General features: G+C 45.6%; 2 protein-coding genes across 4 annotated transcripts; one reads left to right on the top strand and one right to left on the bottom strand.

Moving 5' to 3' along the window:
* Positions 1–168: 168 nt before the first annotated feature.
* On the bottom strand, positions 169–9644 carry TTC9C (tetratricopeptide repeat domain 9C). Of its 2 annotated transcripts, XM_019954673.2 has the most exons (4): positions 9143–9644; positions 8426–8718; positions 3113–3295; positions 169–1886 (listed from the first exon to the last, which is right to left on the bottom strand). In XM_019954673.2, exons 2-4 carry the CDS (start codon positions 8661–8663, stop codon positions 1792–1794), a joined length of 516 nt encoding a protein of 171 aa, XP_019810232.1. In that variant the 5' UTR covers positions 8664–8718; positions 9143–9644; the 3' UTR covers positions 169–1791. The 2 variants fall into 2 exon arrangements, with proteins under 2 accessions (XP_019810232.1, XP_019810233.1); XM_019954674.2 differs by lacking the exon at positions 9143–9644 and having other exon boundaries at positions 8426–9131.
* A 534-nt stretch (positions 9645–10178) lies between these two features.
* HNRNPUL2 (heterogeneous nuclear ribonucleoprotein U like 2) lies at positions 10179–22143 on the top strand. Of its 2 annotated transcripts, XM_019954671.2 has the most exons (14): positions 10182–11008; positions 12939–13074; positions 13373–13449; positions 13618–13757; positions 14058–14148; positions 14237–14349; positions 14560–14823; positions 14995–15117; positions 15496–15624; positions 16143–16311; positions 17650–17850; positions 18864–18937; positions 19198–19308; positions 19428–22143. In XM_019954671.2, exons 1-14 carry the CDS (start codon positions 10468–10470, stop codon positions 19506–19508), a joined length of 2250 nt encoding a protein of 749 aa, XP_019810230.2. In that variant the 5' UTR covers positions 10182–10467; the 3' UTR covers positions 19509–22143. The 2 variants fall into 2 exon arrangements, 1 of the variants encoding a protein (XP_019810230.2); XR_011564793.1 differs by lacking the exon at positions 18864–18937 and having other exon boundaries at positions 10179–11008.
* Positions 22144–24205: the final 2062 nt, after the last annotated feature.

Raw genomic sequence — 24205 nt, 5'->3', positions numbered from 1 at the left:
ACCCATATCTGACTGCCTACCTTTGTCCACTTTCCCATTCATTAGCATCTTTGTTAGAGCTGGCCTTCAAATTAAAGACCAAAATGTAAGTCTGACCACTTTGTCTCTTAGTAATGCAAAAAAAGAAAAAAAAAAAAAAAAAAAGATTAGTACAATATACATCTACAATACATTTTTAAATATCAGCTTTATTTTTTCCTCATTGATACAGAACATAGCTTACTATAACATCAAGTCTTAGTGGGGAAAAAAGAGAAAATCAGAAAGCAAAACCAGCCCCAAACAAAGATAACACACAACCATGACATAATTTGGCAACAGTCTAGGCTTAGAAATTTAAGCAGCTTGGAAGAGGACTAAAATATTCCTCTTTTGTTAGCTGTGTCCTTGGACTTAAAAGACTATTTGGTATAAAGACTTTTTGTTAAAAGCTGATGGTTGTACTATTTAAGAGTACAGGGAGATACAAAGAGGAGCCTAGTTCATCAAGAGAGACACATTACTGATTAAGAGAGAAGAGCTCATGTACACTTGGCAAGACCAAGAAGTTTTTGTCTGTAAACTGTGTTTATATGATGGCTAATGACATGTCCTTATTCCTTTCATTCATAAATACAGAGGCAGAGCTATTATGGCCTCATCTACTCTTGTACAACTCATACATTGTGGACATTAGAATAAGTGTGCAGAATGATAAAGGTGCTCCGGTTGAGGAAGCCTCCTACGGAGCCATGGCTGTACCAGATCTGCAGCCTGCACCTGTGCCCAACAAAGCTTCCAGAAAGTTCTGTCGGTGCTTAAAAGGCACAAAGGAAAGAGAACCTTTCCTCACTGTTTCCCTCCTCTTTAAGGAATGGAGTTCTTACAAAATACGAGGTGACAGGTAAAAAACAGATCTATGTTTCTATCCTGCTCTTTGTCGCATTGTTTCTAGAAGACTTGGTAAACTCTTGCCTTTCTTAGAGAAATGAGCATCCTATAGGTATGCAACTTAAAAATTCAAGCGTTTACAAGTTTTCTGGCATGAGGTCTTTTGAAAGGTTATAAAATATATACTTAGATGCTTGACTCCAGGGGTTTTAAGACAGAAGGGTTTAATAAAAAAAAATAAATAAGTATACTATATTAATGATCTGAGTGTGAGCAATAGCAAGGCTACAATAGTTAGAAATTATCAAGAGAAACAAGAGGAACTAGATACTTTTGTGGAGGATAAAGAATCTCAATGTATGTGGAACATTAAGAAAAAGGAATTAATGAAGTAGTTACTTTTAAATCTTTCATTTTGAGGCATGTGGGTCCAATTTATTATTGTCTAGTTTTACAGTATGTATTTGCCAGTTTGTGACCTGTGTAAGGGCTTCCCATTTTGGCTTTAGAAATCTGAGGAAACGAAGGGAAAACATTCCTTTCTGCCTGTCCTTATTACTTCATCTTCTGCTAAGCCTTATCCGTTGTATATGACTACATCTACCAACATCTATCATCAAAATCTATGCCAGAGCTATGATTAATCCACCTATAACTGATGAGTGTTTTCTGGTTGTATTTCTCAAGGCAAATGTTTCTGATATATAATACCATATATTAAAAGCCATATAAATAGAAAGATGGGGAAACAAAAACACAGCCTATGTAAGTGATAGAAGAGTTTGTGCAGCACTAGAAGCAAAACAGAAGTTCACCTCAGTCAGAGGTGTGGGGGTAATTTCTCTTGCTGAGGCTCAGGTTTCCCTTTGATGGGTCTCTAATGGTTCATCTAAGTTCAAGTGGAGGAGTATCTTTCTTCTTTTAACCAAACATGCCCAGGTAGAGCTGCTTCTCTTTCCGATGGTAGCTGCTGAGTTCCAACTGTGTCCGCTGAAGGTACCTCCGGACGTTGGCGTCTTAGAACAGGACAAAGGAGCCAATCAGAGACAGACCCGTAATTGTGCGTCCAGACAGGAGAGGACTGTGAACACCCTTCCATTTCTGAAAATTTCTAAGATCTGCGTATATCACAACTATTCTATGCAACGTACATTTCCTTCATTAATACCACTTTTAATCTCTAAAGAATCTCGTACAGGGACTTCCCTGGTGGTCCACTGGTTAAGAATCTACCTTCCAACGCCGAAGGTTCGATCCCTCATCAGGGAACTAAGATCCTCTCTAGTTGTGGCACAGGGACTTAGCTGTCCCACAACATGTATTATCACCTATTTTCAACAACATGTGGGGCAACTGAGTCCCTGTGCCACAACCAGAGAGGTCACACGTGGCAATAAACCCTGATGCAGTCAAATAAATAAATATATATTTTAAAAAATTATTGTACAAGGCTGAGCTGGTTTCTAACTTAATAATGAAAAGCATCTGAAGAAACAGTAATTTTAAGAGCACAGCCTCTAAACCTACTATACATGGGTGGCAGTTAATCTGTGTACCTGAAAGAAACATGAGCAATGGTTCATATTTTATATCTTTATTAATTCATGACTTTTCCAGGCTTCCCTGGTGGCTCAGATGGTAAAGAATCTGCCTGCAACGCAAGAAACCAGGGTAACTAACACTTTAATGACTTTTCCATTCAATTAGAGTGGTGCTGCTGAGTTATTTTACGTTTGGGGACCCCTCACTTCAGTAGCTGCTCTAAGCCATAATGCAAAATGGGAGACAATTTTCAGAGCTGAACCACCAACACAGGAACAAGTTTATCATTCTCTTAACAATATCCTTTTTGCCTTGGAAACAAGCCTCAAGTTCTCAGGATGCCTGTTCTTCTAGGTCATACCTGGGGTTAGCTGAGCTAAAGGATGAAAGGACAGTCATGCAAAAGCCAGACCTCAGCTGGAAAACTGGTAGAAACAAGGATTATCAAGTTTATTCACTGGAATCTAGATCCTATTTTAGTCTCCATCTAGGAACTGAAACTTGGAATTCATGAGTAGAAGGTCTGTTTGTTATACATCGTCATACACCTTTTTATACTTTTTTACTACTGAACGTGTGAATATATTATTACTTATTTTCACAATTCAATACATTGGAAAATGAACTACAATCCTCTCCCACAGATACTACCTCAGTGGGACTATTTTTTGTACTTCCCACTTCAGCCCCCTTCTCTCACCTTTTGGCTTCCTACTGACAGCAGCCATGAGGTAGTGCCGGGCCTGGTCATAGTCCTGCAGGTGGAAAAAGGCCACTCCAGCCCGATACAAGGCCTTGGCATTATCAGGCTGCCGCTCCAGGACTTTCTGGCTGTATTCTTTCACCCGTTCATAGTTTACTGGTTCCATCTGAAGGAGACAGGCTAATGGCAGCAAACGGAAGGGAGAGAGAAGAGGACCTTGTTACACGATGCCCCATCGCCCAACACAAGGAAGCACCAAATCCAGGATGCTACAGCAACACTCACTCACCCAGTAAATGCATCTGCATGTCCACCGTGCGCCAGACATCATGCTAGCCACTGGGGATACAGCAGTGGATACAAGTTTTACACACCTCACGGTTTACTTCACTATCTGTCAAATGCCCATTGCGTGTTGGGCTGGCCAAAAAGTTTGTTTGGGTTTTTCTGTAAGATGTTATGGAAGAACTCGAAGTTTTTGGCCAACCCAATACCTAGCGTGGGTCAGGCCCAGCTATAAAAGTTGATAAGACTAGGGCTTCCCTTATGGTCCAGTGGTTAGGAATCCGCCTGCCGATGCAGGAGACACGGGTTCGATCCCTGATCCGGAAAGATCTCACGTGCCACGGAGAAGCTAAGCCCTTGTGCCACCACTACTAAGCCTGTGCTCCAGAGCCTGGGAGCTCAACTACTGAAGCTCGAGTGCCCTAGAGTCTGTGCTTTGCAACAAGAGAAAGCCACCCAACAGAGAAGCCCGAGGCACCGCACCTGGAGAAAAGCCTGCGCAGCCACATTAAATCAATAATTTTTAAAAAGTTGATTAGACTATACTTTAAATTTATGGGGACTTTCCTGGCGGTCCAGTGGTTGGAACTCTCGGGGGGCAGGGGTTTGATCGCTAGCATGCCACGTGGTGAAAAAAGAAATTATTTAAAACTCTTCATTGTCTCTCTTCTACTCAAGCCTCTCTGTCTATCTTGACTCTCCCATTTCACAATTCTTGTCCTGAAGTCCTAGTAACAACAACGACTGCCATTAATAGTGTGAGTAAACAGTAAGCACTGTGCCAGGGGCTTGTTTAATCTTCTCATCCACCCTCTGAAGTCAGTTATGTGTTAGCATCTCCATTTAATGGATGAAGAAATCAAGGCTCACAAAGGTAAAGTAACTTGTCTAGGATCCCACAGCTTTTAGGTGGAATGAGTAAGAAATCTGAACCAAAGACTAACTCAAAAATTACCCTTCTCAATGATGATATATTATCTCACAAATTCCTTAGATAAAAGGATGGGACCTCAAAATACAAATCTGTGTAGGAGACAATGTTCAGGTCAATGTTCTGTCTTTCTGTAATTAAGAAGGGAAATGCATTTCCTGTTTAACAACTGTGGGAATTACACACAGCATTATTAAATCATGTGCTGGGAAGGAAGGAGTATCAGGGCTGTGTCTGCGTCCCTTCTACAACATCCCCACCAAGTGGCCATATGGTTCATACTTAAGTATTTCCCCAGCGTCAGCTAACCCATCAATGATGGGTTACCATGATGTAACCCATTGTTCCTTCATTCTACAACTAGTTCTGGGGTAATGACCATGTGCTAGGTGGAGGTAGGAGCAGGAGAAAAAGAGGAACAAGACAGACACCTTGGTGAGTGAGTAGAGCTTGCATCCTAATTCCCAGGCAGAAGGAACACACTAACAAATTCACTTATTTATTAGTGCTTTGTGGAAAATAGAACTGTACTGGGACAGAGACTGAATGAGGTCAGAGTGATGCTTGATTACAGAAGGCGTCCCTGAGAAAGTGACTTTTGGGCCAAGATCTGAATGACAGGGTCATTCAAGGGACAGGGCATTCTAGCCAAGAGAAGAGATCCTACCCAGCCGGAAGGTGGGTGTGTGCTTTGTGAATTCAGTCTACGGAGGAGCCAGATCACGTCAGGTTGTGCAGGTGAAGGTCAGAGTTTGAATATTTTCCTAAGTACAATAATATGCCATTGGAGGGTTTTAGCGATGAGGTCTGATTTCTTTATCTATGAAGTAGGGAAAATCATTACTACCTTGCAGAATTTTTGTGAAGGTGAGAGGTACTATAAATAAACTGCCCAACACATAAATTTCACTCTCATGTAAGTGAAATTTCTTAATTTTAGTGAGTCTTTAGGAAACATCTACCAAGCGCCTCCAAGCAGAGGGTCTACAGATGGATAAGCCAGTCTCTGCCTTCAGGTCCACCTGGACAGTCAAGATGAGTATGTATCTCATTTCCTTGATTTCTGACCAATTCCCCAAGGTGTATTCTATTCTCTAACATACAGTATTCTGCAATAAGAACTTAAGTACAGAGGCTTCCCTGGTGGCTCAGTGGTAAAGAATCCACCAGCCAATACAGGAGACATGGGTTCGATCCCTGATCTGGGAAGATCCCACATGCCAGAGCAAATAAGCCTATGTCTCACAACTATTGAGCTTGTGATCTAGGGCCCATGAGCCACAACAAGAGAAACCACCCCAATGAGAAGCCCAAGCACCTCAACTAGAGTGGCCCCCGCTCGCCAAACTAGAGAAAAGCCCTCGAAGCAACAAAGATCCAGCACAGCCACAAAAAAATTGGACTTGCCAGGTTTAATTTTAGCTCCACCACTTACTAGATGTTCCTTAAATCTACCTCAAAGGATTGCTATGATACTTAAGGTTTATATGTATATGTGTATCAAGGGCTTATACATGGCATTTCATAAATGTCACCTTAATGAGCCTTCCCTGACCACTACCATGCCTACGGCACTCACTATTCCCATTTTCTTTCTTTTGGCTATGCCACGCTGCATGTGGGATCTTTGTTTTTCCACCAGGGATAGAACTGGCACCCTCTGCTTTAGAAGCGTGGTGTCTTAATGACTGGACTGCCAGGGAAGTCCATACACCCATTTTCTGCTTTATCCGTTTCCACATTACTTATCATCTTTGTCAACTACAAATTGGTGCTTGCCAACAGCAGGAGGCTGAATCCTGGGCTACTGCAGCTGTAGGCCTTGACACGCCCTGAGGGAGTTCAGAATGAGGCACTTTGTGCCCCAAGAAAACAGGTCTTTAGATTGAACTCCCCCTTCACAAAAATCTTATATACTAACCTCCCCACACTGCCTCTTTGGAGCAGTTTTTTTTTTGGAGCTGTCTGAGGTGCTGTCTCCTGGGCTGCAGTCCTCATTTTGCCCCAAGTAAAACTTAACTCAAAACTCTCTCCTTGTGCCTCATTTTCAGTCAACATCGTCTAATACACAAGTTACTTCTTTTGTTAACTATCCATCTCCCCATGACAGCAGGGACCTTTATCTGTTTTACTATACTGCAATATCCTCAGTATGCTGCTACTGCTACTGCTGCTGCTAAGTCACTTCAGTCATGTCCAACTCTGTGCGACTCCATAGATGGCAGCCCACCAGGATCCCCCGTCCCTGGGATTCTCCAGGCTTCAGAACACTGGAGTGGGTTGCCATTTCCTTCTCCAGTGCATGAAAGTGTAAAGTGAAAAGTGAACGTGAAGTCGCTCAGTTGTGTCCAACTCTTAGCGACCCCATGCACTGCAGCCCACCAGGCTCCTCCGTCCATGGGATTTTCCAGGCAAGAGTACTGGAGTGGGGTGCCATTGCCTTCTCCAATCCTCAGTATATCAATAAATATTAATTTATTCAAAAAATAATTACTGAATGAACTGAAATAGTAGCTACTATAATTACGGTTACTTGAGTCTAAGAATAGCTTTGGACACACACTGTAAAACAGCTAGAATTTCACCAAATCATTGAGGACCAGGGTAGTAAAAAGGAAAAAAATTTAAACAATGATTACAAAGTGTATACTTCAAAACAAACTTAATTAGCTCTATGGTTACTTTGCCTGCCACAGAACAGACTTCAGAAGTCTCCTTTCTTTCAGCAGATGAATCGTAGTGATACTAACTCTGGACTATTTCTCCATGCAAGGCCAGCTGGATATGGAAGGTACAAGTTACCCAAGGTATCATCTAGCTGCTTTATATAGGAAGCAGGAAAATGAGGAAAAGCTATCCAAAACATCTAAGATGGATGACTTACACCACCAGCTGAAGCAAGTGCCTTCTTTCCTAAATTTTAAATATTAAAGAAACAACAGTCTAAACATAGGTTTGATACTGTGCAGGGTCTTTGGGGCTCCTGGGCACAAGGGCTTTGTGTCTGCCATTTCTTCGATTATAAGAAACAGTCTGCATTCAGCCTCTACGACCTTCCCTGAGGTCTGAAGGGCAGACTCAAGCAATTGTTAATTAGGGAAGGGTGGGGCTGGGAGACCAAGGAGAAACAGTCAAGAGCAACCTTGAGGCAAGGTCCTGTTTCCCCAACAGACAGTCTCAACAACATCTTAAGCTATTTTGTGGATACAGAAACGACCTCCAGGTGGGAGAAGTTAACAATTAACAATGGTATGCCACCCAGGAGCAGTGTAGACCCCAGAACAGCTGAACTGGAAGGTCAATGATGCTTAGCCTTACTTACTTCACCACCAACCCATTAGAAAAAACGTCCATGAGATGATTACATTCTTTGGACAATTTATACAAAACCTCACAGTATCTTCCCCAGGTGGGGACTTGTGGTTTTGAGGGCAGGAGCCTGCTCTGTTCCCCTTTGCCTGGCAAAACAAAAGAGCTATTCTTTTCTACTTCACCCAAAACTCTGTCTGTGAAATTTGATTCGGTACCAGTGTACAAACAAGCTGAGCTCAGCATCAGGTTCAGTATTTTCTCTGTGTGTGTTAGGTCCTCGATCGTGTCCAACTCTTTGCGATCTCATGGACTGTAGCCCTCCAGGCTCCTCCATCCATGGGATTTTCCAGGCAAGAATACTGGGGTGGGTTGCCATTTCCTTCTCCAAGGGATCTTCCCGACCCAGGGATTGAATCCACGTCTCCCGCATTGCAGGCAGACTCTTTACCGTCTGAGCCACCAGGAAGTCGTGCAAAATTTCTTAAACCTGTTAGCCATCACCTGGGAGTCTGATAGAAACGCAAATTGGTACACACAACTCACAAACCTCAGACCTATTAGATCGGAATCATGGTAGGCTCAAGAAGTTGTGTTTATCAAACTCTCCAAGTGAAGTCTAGAAGCACCGAAACTCAATTAGAGCCCCATAGATTGAAAGTATATTGCAATTCATGGTAGAATAACTAGATAACGACAGAAGAGCCGTCAGTGTTTTTCCCAATATTCTCAAACTTTCATATACCGGCCTTGACACTGTACCCTCCCGTCGGCCCTGTTCTTACCAGCCAGGTTGTTGTAGCAGTCTGTCTGGGTGGTGTGAAGTAGGTTTTCTTGTTCAGGTGTGAGGGCCGGGCCCTGAGGTCCCAGATTAGGTATCGGGGAGGGCAGACTTGGATCCAGACCCCGCAGCTGCAGCAGAGCTCGATGGTACCCACTTACAGCATCCCGGTACTTCCCTTCCCGGTAACACTGGTTCCCTTTCTCCTTGTACAGCTGAGCCTCCTGCAGGCGTTTCTCCATAACTCTGTCGCCCAGTGCTCTTGAGGAATTGGGACGTGAAAGAACAACCGAAGCTCTAGGAATAGGAGCGAAGCAACGAATTTTGGCAGCTGACTTAAAAAAGCAAGGAAATTCTCCTTCTCCAGGAGGCCTCTCAGGGAATGACTGCTTGATTCTACTACAGCCCCTTCCTTTCTTCTCTACAGTTACTTTTTAATCTCTCGAAGTGCAAGCATCTGATCAGGAAGTAGATGTGGGAACAGCAAAGCCTGAGATTAATTGATTTCCCAAAGCGGCGACTCCCGGGTGAGAAAAAAACACGAAAACTATAACGCAGTAACTAAAGAATCGTGGCCCGCGTCTGAACGCCGGCGGCTCTTGTTTCCTCCTTTCGTTCGGACACACCTCCCTGACTCGGAAGCGGAAGGGAGTAGGCGGGAATAACTGCTAAAAAGGGTCTAGGGGGCTTGCCTCCATCCCAGCTCTTTGTTTGCCCTTACTCAACAGCATTCGTTGACTTCTGGGCCGGGAGTTGGAGAACCGAGGTGAACGCAGTCCGTGCACCCCAACCACAGGCCGATGGTGGTACAGCCGTAGCGCCGCCCAGCTGCAAGCCCCCTTACCACCAGCGGCCAGCTCCCCGCCCCCCTGCAACAGGCCAAACCCGTAGTCTCTTCGCCGCACTTCGCTTTACAAGCCGGGAGCACGGAGAGGGCAGGGTCCAGCCTCCCGAGAGTTTGATGTCTGAAGGGTCGCGCGCATTGCACCACGCGCCCAATCAGAAGCGGCCCGGGAAAAGGAATCCCACAGACACGACCCCGCCTCTCTAGCCTCCCCTGCGGACCAACCCAGTGGGGAGAGGGGAATACCCCTGGCTGCTTCGCCAATTGAAAAACAAAACAAAACAAAACAAAACTGCAAGATCATAGAAGACCAATCAGAATTGCAGATGACGATTCAAGCTGGCCAACAAGGCGAGGTCAGAGTGTGTGTTGCTGGGTAGAAGTTGAAGGCTTGAGGAAATAGGAGGGCTTGGGTTAACTGTATTTCTTGGGTTTGTAAAGTCCTTTTGTTAACTAACCAGAAAGACAATTGCCAGCAGGAGTTCACGTTTCAAGATTCTCCTTTCTTCCTTTCTGGCTTTTTTCCCCTCAAGAAGTGGCTGCATGTATAAACTAAAGGACAAAAAAATAAATAAATAAACTAAGGGACAGAGACTAGCTAACAAGCCCTAAGACGACAGCACGATCGGATCAGACGGGACTGGCGGTGGGGGGGGGGGGGGGGGTGACGGAGTGGGAGGCGCGTGTGGCGAAGGAGCGCCAGGCGGCTGCGCAGCCCCGGCTGGAAGTACGGAGAGTGGGGTACGCACACGCCTCGTTGCGACGAGGCACTTGGGCCGAAGCCAGCCTTTCCCCGACTCCGGCTCCGGTGCGGCTGCGCCGTGAAGCCGCCGGCGGCGATTGGCCCAGGGGGTGAGAGGGGCGGGAGGTAAACGGAGGGAAGTCCGTCGTCCTGGGCGCGCGCCCGCCCGCCCGCGGCAGAGAAGCCGATGGTCGGCTGGAGAGGAAGCAGCTTCCCGCTGCGTTGTTTTGGGCCCCGGGGGCCGAAAGGGGGAGGGAGGAAGAGCGATAAATAAACACTACGTAGCGGAGGCTGCGCGCTGCCCGCCGCCTGCCAGCCTGCCTGCCTGCGTGCGTGCGTGCGTGCGCTCGCTCTCGCGGGCTCCGTGCTGGCGCGTGAGGCGGAGGCGGCGCCTGCGCAGTCGGGCTCGGTCGACGGTTCGCAGGGGAGGAGGTGGCGGGAGGCGGAGGAGGCGGCGGCGATGGAGGTGAAGCGGCTGAAAGTGACCGAGCTGCGGTCGGAGCTGCAGCGGCGCGGCTTGGACTCGCGCGGCCTCAAAGTGGATCTGGCGCAGCGGCTGCAGGAGGCGCTGGACGCTGAGATGCTCGAGGACGAGGCCGGCGGTGGCGGGGCCGGGCCCGGCGGGGCCTGCAAGGCGGAGCCTCGGCCTGTGGCCGCGTCGGGCGGCGGCCCGGGTGGGGACGAGGAGGAGGACGAAGAGGAGGAGGAGGAGGACGAGGAGGCGCTGCTTGAGGACGAGGACGAAGAGCCACCCCCTGCCCAGGCCTCGGGCCAGGCCGCGCAGCCGCCGCCGGAGCCCCCAGAGGCGGCAGCCGTGGAGGCCGAGGCGGAGCCCGATGCTTCCGAGAAAGCGGCGGAGGAGGCCACAGCCGAGTCAGGTGGGGTAAACGGTGGCGAAGAGCAGGGCACCGGCAAGGGGGAGGAAGATGAACCGGAGGAGCGGAGCGGGGACGAGACGCCGGGATCCGAGGCGCCGGGTGACAAGGCCGCAGAGGAACAGGGTGAGGAGCTGGCAGCGGAGCCGGGCTCCAACCTGCCGGGTGCGCCCCTGACCCAGCACCGAGCCCTGCACCGCGGGGTCCAGATTCCCATCGCCGTTTGGGGAGGTGGTTTTCGTCCTCTCTCCTCCTTTCCGGAGGGTTTGTCTACCTCTGGTGGCCCCACTCTTTGCAGGAGGGAGGTTCCTTCCTAACTTGATTGCTTACTTGGTGGTAGTGAATGGAAATAAAGCGGTTTCCCATGCGAACTGCTTACGAGCTACCTGTTGGAGCAGCCTCCCGCGGTGCTGGTTATCTTTTCCTAAACCGGGAATGTGCTGAGGAATTGTTGATTACATGGACAGCCAGACCGACTGTTGGAGGCTTCGGCCTTTGGGCCACCGGACTGTTTACTTTTTCGCCATAAAATTAAGCAATAAGCTAAGTTCGTCAAGAGTTCGCCCCATCAAAAGCTCATTACTAGAGTTTGAGCTACGCCGAAAATCTGGAAATCTAACCTTGTTCCTGCTTTTGCAGCAGTAGCTTGCTTCAAGTAGCTTGCAGTGTGAGGGTGTCGAGTTTAATGGTTAACTACGAAAGAGAACATCTTAATCTAGAACATTTAGAATAAGTTAGCTAACGTTACTTGGCTAGGGGTTTTACCTTGCCTGAATTATGATTAAAATTTAATCTTTCATTTGAGTGGATATCGAAGGGCAAATTTGTATGTTTACTATACACTTAGCTAGCCTTTTACATTTTGGGTCCCTGATTTCCTGAATTGAAATGATTGGGGTGTTGGTGGGTCCATTGAATAACCTTGTGGAAGAGAATGTATAGAGGTGCCCCAGGGAGTTAGTGACCTTCCTCACTTCCTTTGAAGTGATTGGATGATTACAGCTGATCCATAACTATCTGTCAGAGTGGAAGGAAAACTAGAGCTGCTTCCCATTCTTACTATGAAGTGGCTTGCTTTTTAGTTCCTTTTATAATGCAGTTTTTAGGCTGCTGCTGGGTATGATGGTATAGTTGGAACCCATTCTACAACAGTTGCATGCAACTTGCAGCTTGTACTATGTCCTGGAACAAAAATCCCATTACATAATCTTTGTCTTAATGTGTACCCCCAAAGAGCAGGTAAAAAAGCTCGAGAGATAAAGAACTTCTTTAGAGAGGTTATTACAAAAAAACCTTTAGTGTTAGTGTTGCAAACCACAGAAGTCCAAGGAAAAATTCTGTTGTTTTTTTTTTTCTCTTGTAAAAAATGTTACTAAATATATGACAACACCTTTCTGCCCCAAATTATGTGAGGTAAAGATGCAGTATTATTTATGGCTCTCTTGTGACTTAATGGTTTGTTCTTGCAAGTTTCAGTAAAAATCTATGGTAAGAGCTCTGTATAAAGTGCCAGAGTTCATTTGCTATGTAAGTAAAGCTGTGTATGGCTGTGCATTTTAAAGGTGGAAAGTCAAACTCTTCAAAAAAGAAAGAAAGAAACAAAATGAGGCTTCTGTACCACAACACTGGGAAAGTGTTGAAAAATATATATTAAGTCTCTAGCTTAAATCCAAATCTGATAGTCAAGAATCAAAGTTAAGCAATGAAGTTTTTAAAAAACTTATGGCATGTTTCTTTTATGTCATGTAAGTGGGAAAATCTGCAAGTTTGACCTGATTTAAGCAGATAAATTTAGAATGCAAAAATTGGCTAACTTTCAGTATACTTTTTGACTGAAATTAGCCCATAATGTCCTTTTTTTTAAAAAAAAAAAAATAATCCCATCCAATGACAGAAAAATAATCTTTGGAAATAAAACATTCTGTGGATGCAGTGGGGATAACCTGGCTCTTCTGATTAGACAGATATGCCAGTCCTCCTTTAGTTTCTGTTGGTTCTGAGCTTATTCTACACTCCAGTATGAAAACTGCTGATTTTCTTTCCCTCATTTTTGTAGGAGATGACCAAGATAGTGAAAAGTCAAAACCAGCAGGCTCAGATGGTGAGCGGCGGGGGGTAAAGAGACAGCGGGATGAGAAGGATGAACATGGCCGAGCTTACTATGAATTCCGAGAGGAGGCCTACCACAGCCGGTGAGGGAAACAGTCCCTTTCATTGAAGGCAGTCTCTGCTCCAATTTTGGTATACCTGAGGTTGACTGGAGAGTCGGGAGAAAGGGGGTGGATTAAAAATGGAATAGGTTCTTATAGGCCTAAGTCTTTGATCGAATCTACCCTGAATGCTTCCATTGCCCTTTTCTCATTTGCTGAAAGAAGCTGCCTGCTGGAATTGTATATTCACTGGTAGTTTAACAGACCTAAAGTCATGCAGACACCTCTCGAATTAAAGGACTTTGGTTACATTATATTTGCTTTTCTTTCATACATGTAGCTCAAAGTCTCCACCACCCCCAGAAGAAGAGGTGAAAGACGAGGAAGAGGATCACACTCTTGTGAACCTGGACACGTGTATGTATAAGGCAGACAGGTTGGGGTTTTTAACCAATCAAAAGAGATTTTGGGGATTAAAAACTTCCTGGCCTGCAGCTTTTAAGAGATTTAGATTTTGTATCCATGCTTGAGAACTGGGTACCTTTGTGTTCCATTGGAGTAAAAAGATTGCTTCTTTCTTAACAGATACCTCCGATCTCCATTTTCAAGTCAGCAAAGACCGCTATGGAGGACAGCCACTTTTCTCAGAGAAGTTCCCCACCCTTTGGTCTGGGGCCAGAAGTACTTATGGAGTGACAAAGGGGAAAGTCTGCTTTGAGGCCAAGGTAGTGTGTACACTACCATTAGGACCATTCATTTATTAAATTAGTCATTAAACTACTCTATACTGGACTTGCAGCCACCAGTATTTTATCAGAGAAAGGTACCATACTTGAAAGATGACCTTAGCTCTAGTAACCAAGGAATTAACCCTCATGACTTTGGTTTACGTTCATTGACGGTTGTTTTTCTGACACTGAGTTGTGATAGTTGTTTTTGGTTTGTATCAAAATTTTGTTTTCATAACTCAGACTTTGCTTGAGTTGGTCAGAGTATCTGAAAAGTTCCTTTTCTGACTTGTCCAGGTAACCCAGAATCTCCCAATGAAAGAAGGCTGCACAGAGGTTTCTCTCCTGCGAGTTGGATGGTCTGTTGATTTTTCACATCCGCAGCTTGGTAAAGTTACCTTTAACTTAATCATGTTTGTGTTTGCTGCTCTGTGGGAAGTTTGAGTGTAGGTAAACTAATTTGCTGATTTTTCTAGGTGAGGATGAATTCTCTTATGGTTTTGATGGACGAGGACTCAAGGCAGAGAATGGGCAGTTTGAGGAATTTGGCCAGACTTTTGGGGAGAATGATGTCATTGGATGCTTTGCTGTAAGTGCTCCTGAAGGTTGTGGGTTTGTAGCAAAGAGTGGATGGAGGGCCCTGGAAATCCTTTGCTTCCCATCAGCTGCGTCTCTTCTGCAGTTGATGCGTTGCTTGCATAGTTGTGTAGCAATTGAAGTTGGGGGAAAAAGATTGAACTGCGAGATTAATCAACTACAAGGCCTGTGTGCCCATAAATGCTCTTGTCTTTTGTTGTAGAATTTTGAGGCCGAAGAAGTAGAACTTTCCTTTTCCAAGAATGGAGAAGACCTCGGTGTGGCATTCCGTATCAGCAAGGAATCCCTAGCAGATCGGGCCCTTCTACCCCATGTCCTCTGCAAAAATTGTGTTGTAGAATTAAATTTTGGTCAGAAGGAGGAGCCCTTCTTCCCACCACCAGAAGAGTTTGTGTTCATTCATGCCGTGCCTGTTGAGGAGCGCGTGCGCACTGCAGTCCCTCCCAAGACCATAGAGGAGTGTGAGGTATGCCAGAGAGGGTGCAGAACCTTGGTGCTCATGCTTGGTTGGTCACTTTTCTGCTCAAGCTTTGCCCAACTGGGAGCTGGGGAGGATGTTCTGAAGTTGGGCTTTGTAAACATTCCCCTCAGGTTGGTTGGTTGTTTTTATAGCATTCCTGGTTCTGTTTACTTGCAGGTGATTCTGATGGTGGGACTCCCTGCATCTGGAAAGACCCAGTGGGCACTGAAATATGCAAAAGAAAACCCTGAGAAAAGATACAATGTCCTGGGAGCTGAGACTGTGCTCAATCAAATGAGGGTGAGTTGGTGGGAGGGGATAAATCACTCTGGTGTTTGCTTTTAAATACCAAGAAACTTATATAATCTTTTCCCAATGGAGTTGAATCTTTCAGGTGTCTGAGATCAGGGGCCCCACAAATAAAGAAATGAGTTTTTGGTTTTTTGTTTTCTTTTCCTTTGCTGTGTTATCAGATTTCTGAAAGCTGGTAAAGCCTGGGGTGTTTCAGGTATATCCAGATTGAGACTGGAAATAAGTCCTGTAGGAAATGGACAGCATTCACAGCTCTAAGGAATGGCAGTGAACCGATATGGTGGCATTGGTGGCGTTTACCAGTGACTCTTGGGCTTTAACTTACTTTGTAATTTCTTGTGTTTCTCTTCCTCTTAAACTCATCAGATGAAGGGGCTCGAGGAGCCAGAGATGGATCCCAAAAGCCGAGACCTTTTAGTTCAGCAAGCCTCCCAGTGCCTTAGTAAGCTGGTCCAGATTGCTTCCCGGACAAAGAGGAACTTCATTCTTGATCAGGTATTGTTCAGAAATTCAAAAGAAATCTAATTTAACAATATTCCCAAAGATAAAAGATTTGGTATCCATTTGATTTTGGTATTTGATAAAATTGTTCAGAGTCAAAATAAGGTGCATATATAAAGACTAAATTAAGGAACAGAATCAGGTTACCCAGTTATAACCAAGAATTATGGTTGTAATGTTTTTTTGGATTGAGAGATACACTTCTCAGTGTTTTTACAAGAGAGCATTTGGACCCAGGCTGTAAAACACACTATAGAGGTGATCGAGTGTTCTAGCTTTGGATTCATGACTCCACCACTTACTAGGTCTGTGACCTTGGACAAGTCTTGGTCTCTCTGACTCTCAAGTTTCGTGTTGGGTAAAACAGGATAACATCATGTAGCTTTTGAAGAATTCAGAGACTGTATAAATAGTCCTCTTAATCTAGTGCCTCACTTGTGAAGGATTCTCAGTAAGTGTTGGTTGAATTTAACTTTTACTCCTAAAACATCTATTACTTCTCCTGTCCCTAGTGTAATGTGTACAACTCTGGCCAACGGCGGAAGCTGTTACTGTTTAAGACTTTCTCCCGGAAAGTGGTGGTGGTTGTCCCTAATGAGGAGGACTGGAAGAAGAGGCTGGAGCTGAGGAAGGAAGTGGAGGGAGATGATGTGCCTGAGTCTATAATGCTGGAGATGAAAGGTGGGCTAACCTCTACGAGTTAGAGATCCTGGCCTTGGTCCATGCACACCTCCCTAGGGCCTCTTAGCACCTGGAGCATTCTTCACATGTGTAAAGTATAAATCTGAGGAATAAATTAATGAATGTGATCACTTGTGGATTAATGAATGAGCAGAATGAATGGTGAAGCAATAACCCCTTGATTCATTCTGATAAAATACAAAAAAAAAAAAAATGGTGATAGGTCACAGGATAATCAAAACCCAAGGCAGAGTGAGTCAGTTATTCATTCAGTAAATACTTAGGAGTGTCTGCTATTTGTCCAGTACAGTTCTAGACCTAGGGAAAGAATGAATGAAATGAAGCTCTGCCTTCATTGAATTTATATTCTAGAGATGGAACATTCTGATGGTTCAGATGGAAATGGTAGAGGTTGGAGTGAATGATCTCAACAGTATGTTTTGATTTCTATATCACATTAGGCTTGTTTTGTTTTTTACTTTTGTTGTTTGTTGGTGTTGATTTTTGGTATGTGCCGTATAAAGCCTTACAGCAAGGTTCCCTGGAAGGCAATATTAACCTTCTTTATTGAGCTGGAGTTCTGCTCTTCACCTCTGAGTTTGGTCTTTCCCCATGCTGCCTTCAGCTCCTGGCATCCCACCCAGAGCCGTCAGCTATTGGCTCTTTGAATTCTGATAATGCCTGGGCGTGGGAGCTGGTTTCACACTAAAGAGCTCAAGTTTACTCAGAATGAACTAGACCAGTCCATAACTCATTTGGGGGCACTTGGAGGAATTTAGTTCAGTTTTATGAAACTAAGGGCTAATTGGATTCACTTATCAATCAAGAGCACCTCATTGAACTGAGTTCCACGGGGACTCAGCCTCTGAACTTGATGTCCAGAGACTGGTGCTGGCCCATCCCACACAGGTGGTTAGTGAGACCCCTGTACTCTTGCTTCCTGTTCTCCTCAAATGGATGAGTAAGTGCCTTCAGGCTTGGGTCAGTTTCTTCTTGAGTCTCTTTTAAAAGTGTATTTCTTATCTAACTACACCAAAACTTTCTCAGTTACTTTTACCCTCTGGCTGCCTGCTTCTGTCCTGATAAGGAACCTTAACCCAGTTCACTCTTAATTTATTATGGATCACTTGAGAACTTGTAAATCTACAGTTTGCAGATAGCCCTTTGCCTGGGGCTGCTGCAGTTAGCGAGAAACTTGTAGAGTGAACCGAGCACATTTTTGTGCATTTATAGATGAGGCTTAGAAAATCTTGTTCTTGCTGTAGTGGAGTTTTCGTTATGAGATATTACCCGTTTTTGCAGTTGGAGGCTCACAGAGCTTCTCTCTTACTCTTGTAGCCAACTTCTCTCTGCCTGAAAAATGCGACTATATGGATGAGGTGACATATGGGGAGCTGGAGAAGGAGGAAGCTCAGCCCATTGTCACTAAATACAAGGAGGAGGCAAGGAAGCTGCTGCCCCCCTCTGAGAAGCGGACAAACCGCCGGAACAATCGAAACAAGCGTAACCGGCAGAACCGAAGCCGAGGCCAAGGCTACGGTAAGTCCTGGGGACCTGCCAGCCCTAGCCTCAGTCTGTTCTCTGTGTGAAGTGCAGCTGGACCCACAGGAAAGGCCAGGCAACCACATCGGGCCACCAACATTAAGGACATCCCTTTATGGAGCTTATTTCTTCCTGTGTCCTTTACTCCTAGCTTCTTGTGCTTTTCCCATAATCGAAACAAAAGATAGTTATTTTTCAACAAAAGTATTTGTTTCCTTGAAGAGCAGTGCTTGAACCTGCACATTTATCAGTTTTCATTTTTACATATGGATTCCCCCTTCACGCTTGTAGTTTATCTGAAGGATTTGTGCAGGATTCTTTTTTTCTTTGTCTACTGGGTCAACCCAGCTATGTAGATCAGAAAGTGAATGCATTATTCAGTAATTTGGGGGATTATGAAGTAAGTTAGCTTATTAGTGGAATTAATTTCCTCTCTCAATTATCTAGTTTTGTCAATTAACTCCCTTGATCCCCTTCCCACAGTGTGCATTCAAATGTGTGTGTGTGTGTGTGTAATTTTAAGTGTAAGTCAGCAAAAAATTTTTTGAGTGTTTGCTATGTGCTAGGCCCTGGAAATACAAGCAGTTCCTGCTTTGGAAGAGCTTGACATTTAGACTTTGTTCAGTTGTGTAAAATGGGTTTGGGCTGCATGATACCCAAGATCGCTTCCAGGGCTGAAAGTCTGCACCTCCACGAGTGGCAGTTTCACTCGTGTTTCTAACTCTGCCATGTGTCCTTTGCCATCTTAAATGTTTTGCAGGAATTGGGGAGCTTCAAAAAGTGAAACCAAGGTGGCTTAGTTTTTCTTATGTCTCTATTCCTCTGCCTTCCCCCCTCAGACTTTTTAAAAGATCCTGGCTGGTGCTTTAATTAACATTGTGTGAGCCTGACAGAAGCAGGCCTCCTATTCCCCCAGAATTGCCTTTGGCTCCGACTTTTTGATTTCCACTCAGATGTGGAGCCAGGACCCCATGCCAGCTGTCTGAGCGCGCTCTCCATTTCTCTTCCAGTGGGCGGGCAGCGCCGAGGCTACGACAACCGGGCCTACGGGCAGCAGTGCTGGGGGCAGTCTGGAAACAGAGGGGTGAGTGCAGCTCTCCTTCTGCTCCTCCCTCTGGGCCGTGACAGCCATTCCTGTTGGCTTTGGGGAGCAGAGTGGTTTGGGCTGTTTCCTCAGGGCTTAGGGTTTTGCCTGTTTAATTTGTTCATCTGGCAGAATTTATCCTGGGAAGATGAAACCTGTATATAATACAAAGCAAAGATATATCTCATTTAAGATGGGGGATAGCAGTGGATTGTGATGCTACAGACCCATGCATCTTCACTCCTCTCTCCTTTTCTCAGGGTTACCGTAACTTCTACGATCGGTACAGGGGAGACTACGATCGATTCTATGGGCGAGATTATGAGTACAACAGATACAGAGACTATTACAGACACCAGTATACCCGGGATGTAAGTATCATCTGGGAATGGAGAGATGAAGGGGCGGGCAGGACAGGGGGAGGAGTATCGTGCCTCTCTGTCCTCAGCCCGATGTGGCTCCACGTGACAGGGTCTCCCCTCTCTTCTAGTGGCAGAATTACTACTACCACCATCCCCAGGACAGAGACCGATACTACAGGAACTACTACGGTTACCAAGGGTATCGGTGAAGCCCCTGCCATTGTCGCCTGTCAGCCACGAAGCTGAATCTCTGGGGGTGCCAAGCACCCCTCAAAACACAACCAAGGAAAACAGGGGCTGTCGGGGTGGGGCTGAGCTGCCGGGGAGGGGCGGTGGGGGGAGGGTGCGCAAGCAGGGGTGGGGGAGGGGGGAGGTGGAAACAAACAACAAAACTGTACATTTTTTTTAAAGTTTGTTGAAAAGAATATTGTCTTATTCTATAAAACATTTCAAACCTAGTTAGATATTTGTAATCAAAAAAAAAACATTTGCTCAGAAAGCAGCACTTAGGGCTGCCTGTCCTATATACCCTGCAGTCGGACAGGAAAAGAACTGAATATGTCACCCTTCTGATATTCTAAGGCAGCTGGACTGGCAGCTGAGTAAGGGAGAGTGATGGTGAGGTGATGCGGAGAGGGTGGGAAGCGTTCGAGGGTGCCCACTCTCCGCAGCAGGCAGGAGCGGGGCAGAGGGCAAGCTTGTGACTGGGGCAGTGAAAATAAACGATTGGCTCTTATCAATCACTTGCACCAACTAACCGTTTGTATTTTCTTTACCGACCTTTCCCTCTCGGGATATCTGGTCCGGTGGGCTGGGAGGCCATAGTGTCCCTATCTCCACGTGCCTGTGCCTCTGTGCTGTTCGGCCAAGGCCAAGCTACCAATTGGGTGGTTCTATTATATAGGATCCCCAGGCCAGGGAGGCATGGGGACTGTTGGTGACTGGAGAGTAGAATAGTTTGTAGCCTCTCTGTACCCGTTTATGGATTTCCATAAAATCTGGAAGAAGAGTTGGGATTACAGCCCCCAGTCTGAAGATGGTGATCTGCCGGTCTCTGCTCTCTTGTCTTCCAAGGCTGAGACAGGCGGGAAGTCTCTGAAATCATCTCTGTTAGAGAATCTGTCCTCTTCTAGTTCTAGAGAAGGAACGTTTCTCAGGGTTTCAGCTCACACAGAAACGAAGCAGGATTCTTTTCACTGCAGCAGGATATGTATATAGGTGAATCCTGTGGTGTGGGCTACTGGGCCCAGGTGCTGAGAATAGCGACTATTTTATACAGTGTGGAGGGCCAGGGCCGTGCTGGCTTTTTTGATACACAGGTAGAGAGTGACTAGAAAAGGGGAGGGTGGGGGGGGTGGGAGGCAGCTCAGTGGGGCTGCCGGAACTTGGGAAGAGCGTGAATGTGAGCGTGTGCATGCACAGGAGCACCCTTTCCTGACTTGTGGCAACAGGATTCCTCCTGGGGCATCTTCCCTGCGTGGCCCAGAGAGACATCTAGCCAAGAGACTTCAGTTGGGATAGTAACTTTACCGACACCCTCCTAGTTCTTGACAGCTTCAGGTCGCTGGTTCAAGAATATGGGTGGGATGGGGGAATGCTCTTTGGATACTGAGCTTCAGTTTTCATTCACCTTCCTGCTCAGCATTGCATCAGCCAAGAGCTTACTCAGCAAACACCTCACATTGCTGTACTTCCTGGGAGGGGACTCCCAGGTTGTGCTACCAGAAAACACTTCACTTCCACTTCCTTACCTGGGCAGTCCTCTGCTGAAAATTTTGTGCTGAGATTCGATCTCCTTTCCCTCTCCCACGGTTACTGCCGTGCCCAGGAGGGTGCACAGGCTCTGGTTCTGGCCCTCTAATCACCTGTCTAGGACACCCTTCTGCTCCACCAGGACCTCTGACCCAGAGGCTGGAATGGGTGCTGGTAGGCAATATGTTTGCTTGCTCACCGTGACATCCTCTCTTTCTTCGGACACCTGCTGCTTCTGTGGGTTTGTGTGTGGCAGTGGGTGAAGTGATTGCCTGAAGTTTTCTGTAACCCACTTTTTATTACCATTAAGGGGAGTGTTCGAGAAAGCTTTAGTGCTTATAGTGTCAGGGCAAGGAGATAAAAACTGGAGCCCAAAGAGATTCCCCTTAGGGAGGGCAAGATTATAACAGAAAATGGACTCTCTGGCAGAAACTGCCAGCCCTATTCAAATGTTTAGTCCTGCAGCAAATAGCATCTTTTTATAATCTACAGCACGGTGTGGGAATGCTAGGCCCTCAGGGCGGGGAGGGGGAAGGACAGAATTTAAGCCGCTTTGGGTTTTTTTGGGGGGCGGGGGGTACTTGCTGTTCACTTTTGACACTGGAAAGTCATCTTTTCATAAAAAGCTCTTTCTAGGTGGGTGGAGAGTGAAACTGCCACGTCCTTGTCAGTTTAGTCCAAGAGATCACTCGCAACAACAGTAGATGTCTGGGTTTTGTTTGTGTCTGTCTTTTTATTATGGGGAAAAAAAAAAAAAAACAATGTTAAGGGGGGAAATGTGGATTAACAGGAGGGATCCCTAGCCTTGTTTTCCTTAGAAGACTTGTTTAGTGTTTTATCAGACGTCTGTTGTAGGTGGGAAAGCTTGTGAGAAAAACAACCACCACATGGAGCCTGTAAATGTTTTTGCACAACCTGTAAAGCATTCTTGGAAGTGGCCAGTAAAAAAAGGGTTTTACCGTTTTAAAAAAATGTAACTGTGTCATTGTTTACATCTGTAACTTTCTCCTCCCCTGTTCTCATTACAACATTCTGGCAAAAATGTAGGCACGGTAGCTACCAGTTTTAGAATAAATAACCATTTGGATTGAATTCACCTTCTCTTCTGTGGCTGCACTGACTGGGTAGAGTGTGTCATTGGGGGCTTTCCTTATGTCTGATGCTGCTCCTTAAGCTGTACTGGGTTCCAGCTAAGGGTGGCTTTCCTCTTTCAGAGCAATTTCTCCCTTCCATTCTACCATGCTTTCACTGGGGAACCAGCCACACCTTCACTCAGGGTTTGTTGGCTTACTTAAGTGCTTGCTTTTACTAAGAGTTTGAACAATTGGTGTAGAAGAAAATAAGTTATAACTCATGACTTCTGTGTATTTGGTGTATACTAAAACCAGTTGAATGTGTGAGGTTAAATGTAGGGTTGTCCATTTAGGGGCCACATAAGTTTATTTGTGAGTAATTACCACTTAGGGAAGCCTTGGTGGCTCAGTGGTGAAGAATCTGCCTGCCAATGCAGGAACCGCGGGTTCAGTCCGTGGGTCCAGAAGATCTCCTGGAGAAGGAAATGGCAACCCACTCTAGTATTCTTGTTTGGGAAATCCCATGGACAGAGGAGCCTGGTGGACTACAATCCACAGTCGAAGAGAGTCAGACATGACAGCGACTAAACAACAAATTACCACTTAAAAGGAAGAGCCTACTTATTCAGCAGAAGATGTTTGATGGAGATCTTTCCTAGTGAATTAGTAGAATGAGAGGTAACTTTAACTGACAAAAACATTTGTGTCACTAGCAAAAAGCATTTGTGTCACTAGCATGGAACTGACCTTGATTGTAATTTCTAATGGTCAGGGACTTACTAAGGCTGGGATACCACAGGCTTATGACATGTAGGGTTTTGAAGTAGTGATGATAATAAACTGCTGTAACGCCTCCCTTTGGACATGACACAGATTCTCACCCTAGAGGCTTATAGCTTCGAGTCCAAAGGCTATCCTTGATCTCAGTGTCTGCCCATTCTCTAGGATGCTTAAAGTCACTCAGTGTTATAGCTACTCATTTTAAGTGGTTATTTATAGCTTATGCCTTGTCTCTATTAACCTCTAATCACCCCCACCCTTTCCCTAACTAGGGCTGCAGACATTCACATCTAATCTGATGAGTTATGAAAATCCAGTATGTAGAACTGAGCAGAGGCTGCTTTTAAAAAACAACAACAACAACAAACAAACATCAAGTACATTTTTTGAGTACTCCTGATTTTTTATGAAGTGTGAGCAGATGTGGAAATTTTCACTTACTCTTCTGGAATTTGCCCAACACTGTGATAACAGGAAAAGAGAGATTGTTTTATGCCCTGCTTGCCATTTTGTTAGATATTTAAATGCCTGCTATATGCCAGACACTGACAGGATGCAGAAATTAAAAAAAACTTGATCCTTCGAGGAGTTTTCAACAGGCACTAAGAACTAAGCGGGATTCCCTGGTGGCTCAGATGATAAAGAATCCGCCTGCAATGCGGCAGACCTGGGTTCTATCCCTGGGTTAGGGAGATCGCTTGGAAGAGGGAATGGCAACCCACTCCAATATTCTTGCCTGGAGAATCTCCATGGACAGAGGGGCCTGGTGGGCTACAGTCCATGGAGTCACAAAGAGTCGGACACAACTGAGCGACTAAGCACAGCACAAGAACTAAACAGGTTCCAGAACAGAATCTGGGTAGGTCCCCACTTCAGGAGGGAGACCAGGTTACTTTCTCGTTTCTTCTGCTCTAGGATGAGGGAATTAAATATCTCCAGGGCCTATTAGGGATCAGGGATTCAGCAGCAGCTCCCCAAGTTCACAGGGTACCCCTGTAGACTGTGGAGACATGCACAGGAATCTAAGTTATTCCCTTGGTTTCCTCTCTATTCTCCCCGTGCTTGTCTTCTGTGTGACAGTGTAAGGAAGCTGGGGGTGATATGCTTTCTCTAATATAGGTCACCCACGCCTACTGCAAAGCAGCTCCTACCCCTAAGTGTATCCCAGGACACAGCATGAGCTGATCTAGGTTTCCCCCCCGGAAAGGATGTATTCCTGAATGGGGGGTGGGGAATCTTAATCCACGAGAAGCAGACATCCTGAGACTACTACCTTCTCTGCCTTGGCCTTTGTCCCACCT

This window comes from Bos indicus, chromosome 29 (genome assembly GCF_029378745.1).
Source record: "Bos indicus isolate NIAB-ARS_2022 breed Sahiwal x Tharparkar chromosome 29, NIAB-ARS_B.indTharparkar_mat_pri_1.0, whole genome shotgun sequence".
Taxonomy (NCBI): domain Eukaryota; kingdom Metazoa; phylum Chordata; class Mammalia; order Artiodactyla; family Bovidae; genus Bos; species Bos indicus.
Note: the sequence above shows the minus strand (reverse complement) of the source record. Positions and strands in the feature narration are given on the sequence as shown.